Source organism: Aquila chrysaetos, chromosome 15 (genome assembly GCF_900496995.4).
Source record: "Aquila chrysaetos chrysaetos chromosome 15, bAquChr1.4, whole genome shotgun sequence".
NCBI classification, from domain to species: domain Eukaryota; kingdom Metazoa; phylum Chordata; class Aves; order Accipitriformes; family Accipitridae; genus Aquila; species Aquila chrysaetos.
This window is the reverse complement of record NC_044018.1, coordinates 27,456,400-27,470,343: the sequence shown is the minus strand read 5'-3', so window position 1 is coordinate 27,470,343 and position 13,944 is coordinate 27,456,400. Positions and strand designations below refer to the sequence as shown.

Genomic DNA, 13,944 nt, shown 5'->3' with positions numbered 1-13,944 from the left:
ATCTCCAAAAAGCCTGGAAGAGTTCCACTGACTTTTTTATGTGACAATTCACTGTATACATTTGGGGCCATGATAACATATAAGACTAATAGGATCTTTGGTCAGATGACATTCTTAAGTGACCAAACCAAAGCATATGTGCAATACCGAGCCATATCACTTTGGATTCACTGTGCTGATAAGGTATTTATGAAAGCAATACTCTGCTGTATTTTTATGAACATACACATATCTTCTGATTTTTTGGAAAATTTCTAGCTTCCACTGGCTACATTTTTGGTGTCAGAGTGCTGATAAAGAATCTTTATGTTGATGGATCAAAAAGTATTCCTAAAGCTTTTCCTGTTCTAGTACAATGGGTTAGATTTCAGTTTCCGACCTGCATCAGTGAATTGATCCTAAATCACGCTTGAGGAGCACAAACTGGGAAGACCTGCATAGCCCGTCCAGCTGTCATGCCTTAGTTCAGAAATGAGTTAGACAGTGGAATGATATCAGGAAAAAATCATGCAGTACTTTAGGAAGGAAAGTATGACCTTGAGATTGGTATGAAATGCAGCACACAGTTTAATGCCTGGGTATTTTCTTGTTTGTTTTCTACTCTTTCAGTGTAGCATCCTTGGAAATAACCTTAAAGACTTGGTGGATAAATACCAGCATTATGAAGATGCCTCATCTGGACTTCTTTCAGGTCTCCAGGCTTCTGAAATAGCTGTGAACAAACAACTATCAGAGCCAATTGCAGTGGATCCCAAAAATCTCCAGAGACAACTAGAAGAAACCAAGGTGAAAGGTTTAAAAAGCAGAATTACTTTTGTCCTAAAAGGAAGTGCTTTTTGTCTGAAAACCAGGATAACAATATAATCCAAGTGGCTGCAGGCCAAATTCTTGCCTTGCACGTGGGCATGCAACTTTTATAGTTCTGAAATTCAGCTATCCAGAGTGTTACCTGCAAAGCACTAGGGTGAAAAAGAATGGGGGACCGAGATGCTATTAGCAGTGGTGAAAGCACGATGTGTTTCATATCACTTAGCAAATGATAGGGTGAAATCTAGAAAGTTTTGAACTAAGAAAGGATTTAGCGATTACAGTTTGCTATCAGAGGAGGGCTTGGGACTAAGCTCCTGACAGAGAAGACCATTTGATGTTTGTTGTCTGTGACTCTTGTTTTTTTCTGTTCACATCTGTGTGTTACTGCATTATGAAAGGGATCATACTGGATAAGCAGTGTGATGTGACTAGTCTGTTTGCCTGCTTCAGCTGGATCCAGTACTGCCCTGCAGAAAGCGAATATAACATAATTTGGGTTGCAGTATTTTGGTTTGGTTTGGTTTTTTTTTTTTTTTTTCCCACCACTGAGGGAGTAACTCACAACTTTATGTAAGTCCTAGTAGAGGCAAGACAGGTTAGTGATGAAGATTGTGAAGGTAAAACTCAGGTTAGCTGCATAAAATGTAGGTTTACAGAAGGCTTTAGGAACCCAAGTATAAGGTGAGTTATATAAAGTCTCATACAGTCAGTCATCTTTGAACTGAGTCTTATATTTTCATGAACATTCAATCATCTATACTTTAACTAATATGCAAGATTATTTTTCAGTGAGCAAAGTTATTGGTCGGGCATTTCATCGCTGTTTTGTCTGTGCTATTAGGGGTATTAGTGCAGGTCTGATGTTTACTATTGTGAAATGATAGTTAACAGCTCTTGGAAATTACATGTTTTAACCATTTCCCTTACATCAGCCTGAGTAGTAATTACCTTTACCACATGGTATCTTTCAAATCTGCCACTGGAATTGCCCAACACTTTGGTGCATGACACATCAGAGGAGACGAATCACAGCGATGTTGTAAGACAGCAAAATTAAAAGTGTAAATTTTGAACTCCTAACAGTGGAACATTTTAGGTATGTTTGTGCTTCCATGCGCTAGAAAAGTAGGAATAACACCAATTACAATTTGAGGCTTCATTTAAACTTTTTGTTCCTTATGCCAAAACAAATTATATTCTGTATAATGCCAATTTTCATGCAAGTAATACAAAAGGAGTGAGTACTGGGGTTCTTTTATAAAACGCCTACATGGATTACTTGCCACACAAAAGAGCACTCAATGAATATGAGCTGGGAAGAAAGGAGGGGGTACAATGTGTCAAAAGATTCAAAGGAAGAGAAAAATAAGGAGGCTGAAGAAAGCAAGCCAATTAATGAAAGCAAAACAAAGAGTATTTTTGAAGAAGTCAGGTGTTGCAAGTTAAAGCTGTCCCTTGTAGCCAACACATGCAGCTGATAATCCAGCTAGACACAGACCTTAGCAGCATGGTGGGGTCTAATCTTTTTATGGGGATTAACTGTTCTTCAGAATATTCTTCAGTGCCTCTGGCATCAGCTTGCTTGCTTTCTGTCAGCATACAAGTTTTTCTGGTACGTCTTTTTTTCTTCCCCGCCCCACCCGCTATGTTTCTCTAGTGTAAGGAAAATTCCTCTTCAGGTCTATCTGAGTTTTATTGTGTCAAGTGGGTCAGCAAGACATACTATGTTCTGGCATACTGTTGTGCTCTGGATACCAGTGCTGAATGCACTGACATGACTTCTTTGTCCTGGCAGGGCAGATAGGATTACTTTTTGAGTCATCTGTTCATTGAGATAGTGTGTATCAAAAAATAAATGAGAAGTCCCTACATTTTGGACCTGTATAAAGTTCAAGTGAATCAAAACAAACATACATCATATATAGTAGCGCAGAAGTCTGAAATAATTTAGAGACTATTCACCCTAAAGTACTTTTATATGCTGGAGAGAGAAAGCCACTTTCAGAAGTTGATTCAGCCTTCCTGTCTTTCTCTGTTGACTCTGGAGCAAGACATGGCTGGGCTAGTCTCTAAACCTGTGTTCCTTGGTTAGATGGACAAACTTAGGCAAAATTCAGTGACACGAGCTCCAGGAGGTTCCTCAGCTGTGAATGCCGTGATATTGTTTCAAGCTGTTCCTGTTTACACCACAATATCAGCCTGATCCTTTGTCAATGAAACTGATGGTGAATGTGTAACTACTGCTGCTGACTGCATGTTTTTCCCCCTGAATTGTTCTCTGACGCTGAGTTGGAGAAGAAACATATTTTTCTTTTGGATAGTATTTGAGTCTGTACAAGTGGACTTTAAAAACAGTTAATCAAAAGACACATTTTGAAGTTACATGCAAGAAATCAGTTGAGTCAGAGAAGTATTGTAAAGCAGAAGATAAAAAAGATGGTGAAGAAACTAAAACAAGGGCCAGAAGGTCAACAGCAGTCACAGCCACTGGTGAAGATTTTTCTTAAGGAGAGGTCACAAATTTAGTTAGTTTTATTCCCAGCACTAAGTTTAGGTTGTGTGACATATCTCAAGACTTGCATGTGTAACTATTAGCTGTATTGAAAAGCATAACTGATAATTGTGGAATTTTACAGGTTCTTCAGGGACAAGTGTCTAACCACCAAATTGCTGTAGAAAAACTGAAAAAAGCTGCTGAAGTGTTATTGGATACAAGGGGAGAGTTAACACAAGACAAAGATGAGATTCAGAAAACACTGGGTAAAATGTTTACTTTTCTTAATACCTCTTTTTATCGCTTGCGGCTGCATGCAGGTACCGAAAGAGACAAAATACAGCTTCCACATTCTTGTGTCACTGTTCAAGTCCATGTTTTGTTGAGTCATAAGCTATTACAGCACAGTAACTTCATTGTTGGTCTGTCTCCTATGTTGATCCATATGCTTTTCACTTAAAAGCTGTCATTTGATTTTTGACTTCTTTTTTTTTCAGAAATAGGGATTGTGTTTAATTCCCACATTGCAGATGGGCATGCTAAACAGAGGTGGTGATTTGCTGAGGATCATAAATTCTCCAGTGGAAACGAGCATGTTCATGTTCAAGGAACATGACTCCAGCTATCTGAAGGTCTCTGCTCCAGCACCTGGAGCACCTCTTCCTCCTCTTTCTTGTCTGACCTTGATGTCTGCAGGGCTGTTTTTCACACTTTCTTTTCCTTTACTTCTCAGTCCCAGGCAGCATTTTCCCCTTTCTTAAATACGTTTTCCCAGGGGCACCACCAGCTTGGCTGAGGGGCTCCGCTGTGCCCTGTGGTGGGTCAGTTGGAGCTGGATGGAACTGTCTGAGTCTTCATGGGGCAGTCCCTGGCATCTTCTCACAGAGGCCAAAACCCTTGCCACTGCCAAAACCTTACCACCTACACCCAATACTCTTTCCTGTCAGTTGTGAGAAGTAGCACAGCATGACATTCACCACTGTCTGAAGTTTGAAGACTCTCTGTGTGTATCACACAACTATCTTTTACTGGAATCCCATAAGTAACTTGCAGAGCAACAAAATAAAACAACTGTGGGCTTGCCTCTTTGGAGTGGGTGATGAAACTCTGTGGGAGGAACATGGAACTTGTAACTAACTTTCAGAGGCTTATCCCAAATGTGTTGAGGGTCTAATGAAGAACCATCTGGAAGAACCTTTCAGCTCTAACAATAACATAAGAGACATAATTGTAGAAGAACTGTCTTAATATCTGCTGTTTTATTTCTTGGGAAAAGTCAACAGCTGTCATAAGCTAGAGCTGCATGGGAACCAGCTTCTAAAAGCTGGGGAGTACAGCTGTGAGCTGCTCCCTCATATCCCTTGTCCTGTGGGCTTCTTGGCTCTATTTGAAGATTTTGCTTGTGTGTTTTTACCGAATAAAGCTGATGTTTTTGCTTTGTTCTAAGGTAGGCAATTTTTGACTCACACTCACCTGGTGAGAACTGGTAAAATGAGTTAAAAGCTTAGTTTGGCTCAAGGAAAAAATTGAAATATATTTTCTCTTTATCAGATGATATTGTGGAGAGGTATGACAATTTATCCAAGTCTGTGAATGAAAGGAATGAGAAGCTCCAAATAACTCTGACACGATCCCTAAGTGTGCAGGATGGTTTGGATGAAATGCTGGAGTGGATGGAAGGAGTTGAAAAGAGTCTTGAAGAACAAGATCAAGTGCCTTTGAACTCTGCTGCTATTCAGGATATTATTAGTAAAAGCATTGTAAGTAGCATTCTCTGAAAGAATAAATATTTGTTTGATAATTCAGATTTCAAGAAAGAATTAAAATCTTAGTTTGGCACCTTTAATGGATTCAAAATACTTAATAAAGAGGACTGTTGCGTGAAGTGAAACTTCACATAAGGATTTTTGTAGCTGAAATAGATCTACACTGATGGTCTAGCTGTACTGATTTGTTGCTTCATAGGGTGGATCAGTTTCACTTCTTAAAATTTAGTTATAAGCAATACTATATATCGTATATGTATCACTATAAGCAATAGTTCTTGCTTTTTTCAGATGCTAGAACAAGACATCATGGGTCGCCAAAGCAGTATAAACACTATGAATGAAAAAGTGAAGAAGTTCACGGAAACAGCAGATCCATCCACTGCATCCACACTGCAAGCTAAAATGAGTGAACTTGCAGGACGGTTTTCTGAAGCAGGTAACAAGCATAAAGAGAAGCTTATGAAAATGGAGGAGTTGAAGAATAAAGTGGAGTTATTTGAAGGTCTTTCAGAAAAACTTCAGTCATTTCTAGATGAGAAAAACCAGGCCCTCAGTGAGACCGAGGCACCAAGAAAGGATGTTAGTGAAGTGTCTCAGTACATACAGGTACTGTACCATTCCATTTGTATATATTGTGCATTTCTAGTCTAACTCATCTAAGTGATTGAACAATAAATAAGGCATGCTTGTTTCCCAACTTCGGTCGGTTAGCTAAAATCAAGAATTTAATTTTGAACAAGTGATTGTAAAGTCTAATATGAAGAATGTAACCCTATTTTGCAGGAAGCTAGTGTAGAATTGGCACAACATAAGAAGGATCTGGAAGTTTTGCAGCAGCTTCTTGAAGAACTTTCATTCCATGCTTTTCCTGGAGATAAAGCATTGGCATTAGAAAAAGTAAATGCTTTGTCAAAGAAATTCAGAGAGGTAGAGGAGACTGTAAAGGAAAAGTAAGTTGAATAATTAAAGTGTTTCTGCTTTGGCTAATAATACAGTGTGAACGTGGTGATGACTGCTATCCTCTTGCATGCGATCTCAAGAGATTGCAGTTAACCACAGAGTAGAGACGTTTTTTATTTTAAAAAAGAGATTCTATTTGGAAATGCGTCTGTAGTTAGTCTGTCTGGTTCAAGAGCTCTAATGTGGGCTGTAAAGGCAAGTAACTTTTCAAATTTTTTGACATTCCCAGGAGTCCTGTCAGTTCTAAGCAAACTCTACTTCTCCCCTTCTCTGAGAGAATATAAATTGATGCTTGTGCAAATTGCTTTAGAGTACCATTTGGAATCAGGCTGCAAAGGAAAACTGGAGAAATTATTAGAGCCTCCATATAAGTTACCTGTACAGCAAGGCTAGATTTTCCACATTCTGCTCATATCCATAAAATTAGCTTTTGTGACTCTTTGAATTTAGGAATAGCAATACCGTATTGATAATAAGTGTTGGTTTAATTACTAGAAGGAATACTGATATTCCTTTAATTGTCTTTAATTGTCTAGAGAAGAGGATGTATCATCTTGTCAGAAACAAATGGATACTTTTGAGCTTCTTGTAGAATCATTGAAGAAATGGATAAAAGAAACAACAGAACGAATTCCAGCAGCACAACCCTCTCTGAATACAGAGGAGTTAAAGAAACCTTTGGAAGATACATTGGTAAGACATTGTAGAGGAGAAGTGAAATACGGCTGAAGTAAATAGGGCATCTATTAGTAGCATAAAAGTACAGACTTAAGGTGTGAGCAGTCACAGTAATTGGGACTACGGAGCTTGCAGTCTGCATTTACATTCCTATTTCCTTTGCATGTTTGGATATACTGCAGGGGATTCCCAAGTAGCAAGGTTGTTCCTTTCTCTACACTGAATCTTTTAGGTCTGAAATCAGTTTTGTAATGAACAAATGACTGTCTTTCTTAACCAGAACTTAAAAGATGAATGGACATTAAAAGCACCTGAACTGCAGAAAATGAATAACCGAGGAACATTGCTGTGTAATCTAATTACTGCTGTGACTTCTCCTGCCAAACTGAGAGCAGTTGCAAAATCAGGTATGCATTTGTATAATCAGGTAAGCCTAATATTTCAGGAATTTTTAAAACGTTTAAGACAAAAATTAAAATATTTCACTCTTGGATTAGCTTTCTGAATATTATGGCTTGTGAGAAGTCAGTTAGGTATGTCTGTTCTGACCATTGTTTGCTGTGACTCTCATTTAAACTGTCTTAACTGCTGTAGTAATTCAGTGCACATTCTGATTGCTTTACACTGTCAAAATAGTGTAAAAGTGCTTTGATGTAAATGATTAACAGGTCCTAAAGCTGTTACTTCAGTATGTAATTCCCAGATAATGAACAAAATGAACAGGATTATAGTTGCCTTCACCTCACCCCAGAAAGGTTCTGATAATGAGAAACTGACTTATTCTGATTGGTGTTCAGTGCTTCACATAGCCACCAAGTCTGCAAGTAGGACAAACACAAACCCTGCTTTTGCAAACACTGATGTGCCTGCACACCTTTGCTGCCACAGAGATACCTATTCAATGGCCACAAGGCTATTCTGTGTGATGCCAAGCAAACACATAAAGGTTTGCAGAGTCACGGAGCTTTTGTCAGAAGGGTGATGAGGACGTGGTTTATCTAAAAAGTGAGCCTAGGCAAACCTACTCATGCCAATATGATAGCATAATTAATGCTGGTAAATATTTTAGTTGAAATAACAGCACGGAAGAGAATCAACTCCAAATCCCAGCATGACTCTCCTGGGCCAAAATGTGTTTCCAGTCTGGAGCTTCAGCTAAATCCTTTTTACCAGTAATCTGATTTTAAAGACAGCAAATCTGTTTCCATGATTTTCTGTACTCTAGTGTTTAAATGTTAATTTGTTTTACAGAAACAAGTAATTCTGCTAAGTATCATTCAAGCCATAGTTCAAGGCATGTGGTACCTAGGGTGTTTTAATGGCCATAAGCACATTTTCAGTCAGTTCTTGAACTGACTAGGTATGGAAATAAATTCAAGTGTGTTGGCCTACATTGGTCATCTGCAAAGGACTGGGAGGATGTGGACAGCCAGAGGATACCTATTTGGCAAGAGTAGAACACTTTCTTTCTCACATCTCTTTGTAGTAGCTGCCTCTGGTTTCATTCTTGTTTGAATTTTAAATAAAAATCTTTCAAAGAACATTTTGGAACCTTATATGGGATATTTGGGCTCCTTCTTCTGCCCCTTTCTCTACTCCTATGCATCCAGATAGAAAAATAATTAAATAACTAGCGTATAAGAGCAGCTGTAATCCTCCAGACTACACTATTCACCCTCTTAGACAAGAGCTGTACTGTGTATCACTTAATCACAGTTATAAATACCAGAGTCCAGCTAATAGAGCATGAAGATTTACAAGGCTCTGGCTGGGGCCTGTGACTTCTCTTATCTGTTTGTTTTCTCTTGCCATCCTCCAGCTGCCACTAATGTGGTCCTCACTGCCCAGCTGGTACTGTGGGGTGGATGCATAGCCTTTTCCAAGGCAACCGCTAATCTTTTTCTGTTAATTGCTCATCTGGGAATATGTATGTTCAGGAGAGTGGGAAGTGATTCTCCTTGCAGTTCTCTGTGGCTTGACCGCATGCCCCAGCTCTGTGTTCTGACAGCATTTTACAAAGCCCATGTAGCCCTGGTTACAGAGGCTTTGAAATTATGTTTAATTAGTAGGGCTGCCTGGGTGAGTGGCTGCCTCCAAGTGGCAGTAAGGACTTCAGGTGTAACAGTAGGGACTCCACATTGCAATCCCTGTCATGGAGCACGTGCTTAAGTCTCGCTCATGACAAGATAGGGAGGGATCCGTCCAGTTGGTATCAAGAGCTTTTTGTGCAGAGGTACGGTGCTGCTAAATCATAGAGTCATTTAGGTTGGAAAAGACCCTTAAGATCATCAAGTAAAACTGTTAACCTAACACTGCCAAGTCCAGCACCCATGTCCCTAAGCGCCACATCTACACGTCTTTTAAATACTTTCAGGGATGGTGACTCAACCACTTTCCTGGTGGGTAAAGGTGTCCTGAGTAAGCAGTGCCTTTGGTTGCGGTGTCTGCAATGACCACTCTGGGCTCCTTTGCTGTTTAATGTTTAGTGCTCTCCTCAGAGTCTCTGCGTTTGCCAGCGAGCCCTCTCCCAGGCCATACCCAGATGGCTGGGTAAAACCATGTTCTCAGTAGGCAGTAGGGAACAGATTCGTTTGGGGGAGAGGAAGGAAGTGATGTTAGCCATATGGATGTGAGTAAGCCTCATAGCTAGGGCATAGACCTTTGTCCGCTATAGTTGTTTATTTGGCATAATACTGTGAGCGCTAGGACTCCTTATGCATCATGCATGTGTGCATCCATGTGCACACAGACCCGCTATGCATATGCTGTGCATATGTGGTACCGCTTATGGTACTAGCTGGCTGGAGCAGCTTAAAACATAAAACAACCTTAAAATTTTTAAAGTTTAAATAAAGTACTTGCTATTACAAGGTTAGCATTCAGATATTTCTGTAATGGTATAATGAGAGCTATGTATCATGCTGTTTTGAAGAAGAAATGCAGTGTTGGGGTTTTGGTGGGAAAAAGCGCAGATAAGCATGGGACTTCATCTTTCCTGATCCACAGGTGGCACAATGTTAAATGGTGAAGGAGGAGCTCCAGGAACTCAGGATTTCCTGAAAAATAAAGGTCAGTAAAAATTTCAGGATGTGATAAAGGAATGTACTTGCCAATTACTGTTAAATATGTAAGTATTTTTTAAATGTTGTACATAAATCTGCTTGTAGCAGTCACTACTAGACTGAAATTTCACATCACCATCGTGTAAGGCAACTATATTGACGAGGACATGATACTAAAATTAATTGTAAAAATACCTACCTTCAGTATTTTCTTTGAAGACAGAACAAATCTGGCAGTGTTTTCTGAATCAGTATGTAATTCTATAAATGTATACAGGGATAGCTATTTTAATATAACACATGGCTTTTGAGAAAATTCTAATGTGCATGTATGTGGTTTGAAACTTTTAACACCCACCAGCATTCCCAACACACACAAACACAAACATATATATACAAAGACACCCATTATACATATGTTTGTATGACTGTATGTGACCAACCCCTTTAAAGAAACAAAGGAACTTACACAGCCACTTTATATGTGCTTATGGATAGCCATGTACCTACATCCCAAGTCTGCAGTGTCTGTTCTGGTAAACTATAGTCTTCTTAGTACACAGTTTGCCTGCTGTGCTCTCTCAGTGATAAAACACATTTATAACGGTACATGAATGTGAGCAAAATACTGTTGCAGTAATGTTAGGCTCTCATGTAAGTAACTGAACTGTAGTCCAGGATGTTCAACTTTTTGTCACGGAATTGTTGCTTAAAATACTAAAATAACAATGGGTAGAAAGATTGAAAGGTATTTGTGTACCTGTGTGTATTAGAAGTAAAGATTTCTGTGATATGACAAGCTCTTGTGAATAGGAACTTACATTAGGTCAGTCAGATGTAGTGTTACCACATTTAGAGTGAATTGGAAATAATTCGTAACACATTCAGCAACTTCTTATTTGGGAGACTTCTATCTATGGTAACTCCGAATACTGTTTAGAAGTTCTTGAAGTCTATTGTTTGAAGGGCTTGCAACCTCTAACATAGTCTCTGTGCATCTCTCCTTTTACAGAACTGACAACTGTTCAACAAGCCATGTCTGATGTAAATCACAGTTATGAAGATTTGGGAGTTTTATTGAAGGAGAAGATTTCAGAACTAGAAAGTGTGCTTTCAAAAATGCAGAATATTCAGGAAGAATCAACCTCAATGATGCAGTGGCTGCAAAAAATGGACAAAACTGCATCAGACTGGGAAGCTGCTCCAACTGATAGTGAAGCGGTTAAAGCCCAAGTTGAGCAACATAAGGTACTTTGTGCCTTCAAAAAAATACTCTTACTTGCAATTATTGGGTAAATTCTATTTGAACAACCGATATCTCAGCCTAGCTTAATGTTGCAGAGAGTATTTAAATGATCTTAGTATGCATGCTAGTCAGGCTTAGAGCAAATCTGGCAAACTATGTCAGTGGAGTAAAAGGAGCACTGTGTCAGAGAGAAGGAGTTGTGCAGGTCAGAAAATAAAAATTTTGGTGGCCAGTTTAAATAGGTGAGGCTATACTGATTATGCAATAAACTTTTTTGATCTCCTTAGTGGTTTAGAGATATATACTGGATTGCTTGTAAGGTCTAAAGGGCTGTATCTATCCAAAAGCTGTTTCTGCAGCTGCTGGTTCACTGATACTCCACAGACCCCCCCGGTCTCTACAGCTGCAGCGGCTTATGTCTGTTCCAAGGCAGTGTTTCTGTTCAGCAGCCATGTCATGCTTGTTAAGTTATATAGCTGCACAACAGTCTCCTCCCCGCTTTTTAATTGATTTGAGAAAACCACTGAATCAGCAGTAAGTTTCTGTCGTGTTTAAGCATTGGAGACGTATGCTTCTCTAGCAATGAAGGACAGTATTTACACATATAAAGGTTCATCTATAAAGGGAAATGTAATGCATAGGGGAAAGTCTTTCCTTGCCTGTGATTGTGGATAAACAAGGACAGAATTTGATTCAACTGAGGTTCTTCTTTTATATTTGGCGGGTCACCCTTAAAACTTAATCTAAACAGCTACTAACTTACCTCAGACTTGGATAACATTCAGTCCTAAAATTCAGACTCAATGTGGAAGAAAACTAGCTCCTTATTTTTTAACAGAGAATGTGCAAAGCTAACATGACCATCTTACCCCCGGTGTAGTAATAAAAGAGTATGCACAGATAGTTGGAAAACTGAGCCGAGTGCTCAGGCAAGAGTCATCCTTCTGATGCAGTTGGACCTTTTACTAAAAGTTCTAAATCAAGCATAGTTTATTCAGTGTTTTATGTTAGTGGGTTTGGGGTATTTAACATGCAGCTCCACGGGGCAAGCTTTGTTACTTAGAATATTCATGTAAGAGCCCTTTGCCAGGCATATAAGGACTGTTCACTTCTGTCTATAAGAACAGCATGAATTAGGAATTGCTGGGACATGTCAGTCTCCTGCTACATCTACACTTTAAGCTGTGGTGCTCTTTAAACTATAGCTCCAGATGATCTAGAAGAAGCAGTCTGTCTGTGATAGCAGGACTTCCATTGAGGTAAATGAGGCCACACCACACTCCTCTCTGTTGGTGCTAGCTGGGTTATTTCTGCTGTGAACTGTACTGTGTGTTAGTCAGTTTGCCTTCTATACAAGAACAGATTCCAAGAGTATGTGAATATGATGGGACCTAGTGGATCTTATTTATCTGAATTCTTGTAGTTCTGTCACTGTTCAAATTAAACAATAATGGTTATTATTAATATAGATTAAATCTGTCAGGTTATCTCTTAAAAAAAAAAAATTGACCAGCAACATATGCCATTACAAAGTGTTTTGAGATTCATAGCAGAAAAATAGTACGTAAGTGTTAGATATTTATTGTTTATCTTCATGCTTGGCATCTCAGTAGTATGGACTTCAAACTTTACACTTTACTGTTCTTCTTTAGTCTCTTATTTATTTTTTTTTATCACTTGAATTTGCAGCTTTTTGAAACTGAATTAAAGCAAAGTGCAAATAAAGTGCAGGAACTAAAGGACAAAGTGACAGAGCTATTGGAGAAGAACCCCGACTCTCCTGAGGCACCCAAGTGGAGACAAATGTTGGATAAAATAGGTACTTCAGTAAAGCTGTATTACAGCTCAGACTGATTTGGAAGTTGTTTTATTATGAGGCTTTTAATGTTAGCAATCACTGGTATTTTTAATATCTTGTTCCCTCTTACCCCTTAAATTCTGTGGAAATAACTCCCTTTACAAGAGTGTAGGTCTAGAGCAATTCCACTGATGTCCATGGGCTTTGAATTTATATCAGTGCAATTGAGAGAGGCTATAGCTTGACTCCCTGTTTCAGAGGGCTTTATCTTTTTCACAGTGTGCAGCTAAAACCTGACTGGTCAGTTACTGCTCCAGATAAATATGTTGTTCTTCTTACAAAATAAATTAAATTAATTCTAATTTCGTGTAAAGAACAGTTTGAGTTGTTGGTAATGCTCTTCTGCATGTTTTTTCCCATGCATTAGTGGCTTTTGTCATTTTGTGGTTCTGATGGCTTTTTGCCATTTTCTAAAACTGACTCCATAAATTTTGTCAAAAAAAATTTGGAAATTACCATATGTGGACAAGAGATTTGAGATACTGTAGTGCATAATTGTCATGAGCTTTTGAAAGTTCTTCTTAGGTTTGTCATATTTTAAATAAATCATAGGTCAATCTTGCTTCCTACTGCTAGGAATTTCTATAGCTACACCAACAGTAGTTTTAAAGATGAGAATTTTTCTGATCTGTCCTGTTTGTAAGTGAAACTGAAAAGTTTAAGTAGCAGGTAAGGTCTCTGAGAGAACTTGAGTAGTGTTGAAAGGGAATCAATACAGAATGAGCAGAGTTCAAAGACAGTGAAGTGGCAAAAGAAACTGAGAAAACATGGATTAAATTCAGGGACAAGGAGAGTTAGCAAAATATCAGAGCTGACTGAGCAAGCACTGACAGTATCACAGAGGGAAGGGGGAAGTTACAAGATCGTAAGACTCCATGGCTGCATTGGAAGCCACATGCTACAAGTGGAAGAGACCACAGATTGGCCTACGTGTGAACCTAAGCTCACGCAGCACTTTTGAAATACCTGTGCAGAAGTATTCTCGTTGCCTGTCATTAGGTACCTGCTTTAGATGTCTAAATGAGGCAGTTAATCTCCACAGGCTCTTAATACAGACATTTGAAAGA

General features: G+C 38.9%; 1 protein-coding gene across 15 annotated transcripts in view; it reads left to right on the top strand.

Annotated features, from left to right (window-relative positions):
• The window catches only part of DST (dystonin), a 314,486-nt gene that overhangs the window by 217,485 nt on the left and 83,057 nt on the right, over nucleotides 1-13,944 (top strand). For all 15 annotated transcript variants that reach the window (XM_041128914.1, XM_030037882.2, XM_030037880.2 and 12 more), the window contains 10 exons: nucleotides 610-786; nucleotides 3,447-3,570; nucleotides 4,856-5,064; nucleotides 5,362-5,679; nucleotides 5,857-6,023; nucleotides 6,570-6,726; nucleotides 6,992-7,118; nucleotides 9,718-9,780; nucleotides 10,786-11,021; nucleotides 12,709-12,838. In XM_041128914.1, the coding sequence (XP_040984848.1) occupies nucleotides 610-786; nucleotides 3,447-3,570; nucleotides 4,856-5,064; nucleotides 5,362-5,679; nucleotides 5,857-6,023; nucleotides 6,570-6,726; nucleotides 6,992-7,118; nucleotides 9,718-9,780; nucleotides 10,786-11,021; nucleotides 12,709-12,838 (1,708 nt within the window). The remainder of the gene's footprint in view (nucleotides 1-609; nucleotides 787-3,446; nucleotides 3,571-4,855; nucleotides 5,065-5,361; nucleotides 5,680-5,856; nucleotides 6,024-6,569; nucleotides 6,727-6,991; nucleotides 7,119-9,717; nucleotides 9,781-10,785; nucleotides 11,022-12,708; nucleotides 12,839-13,944) is intronic.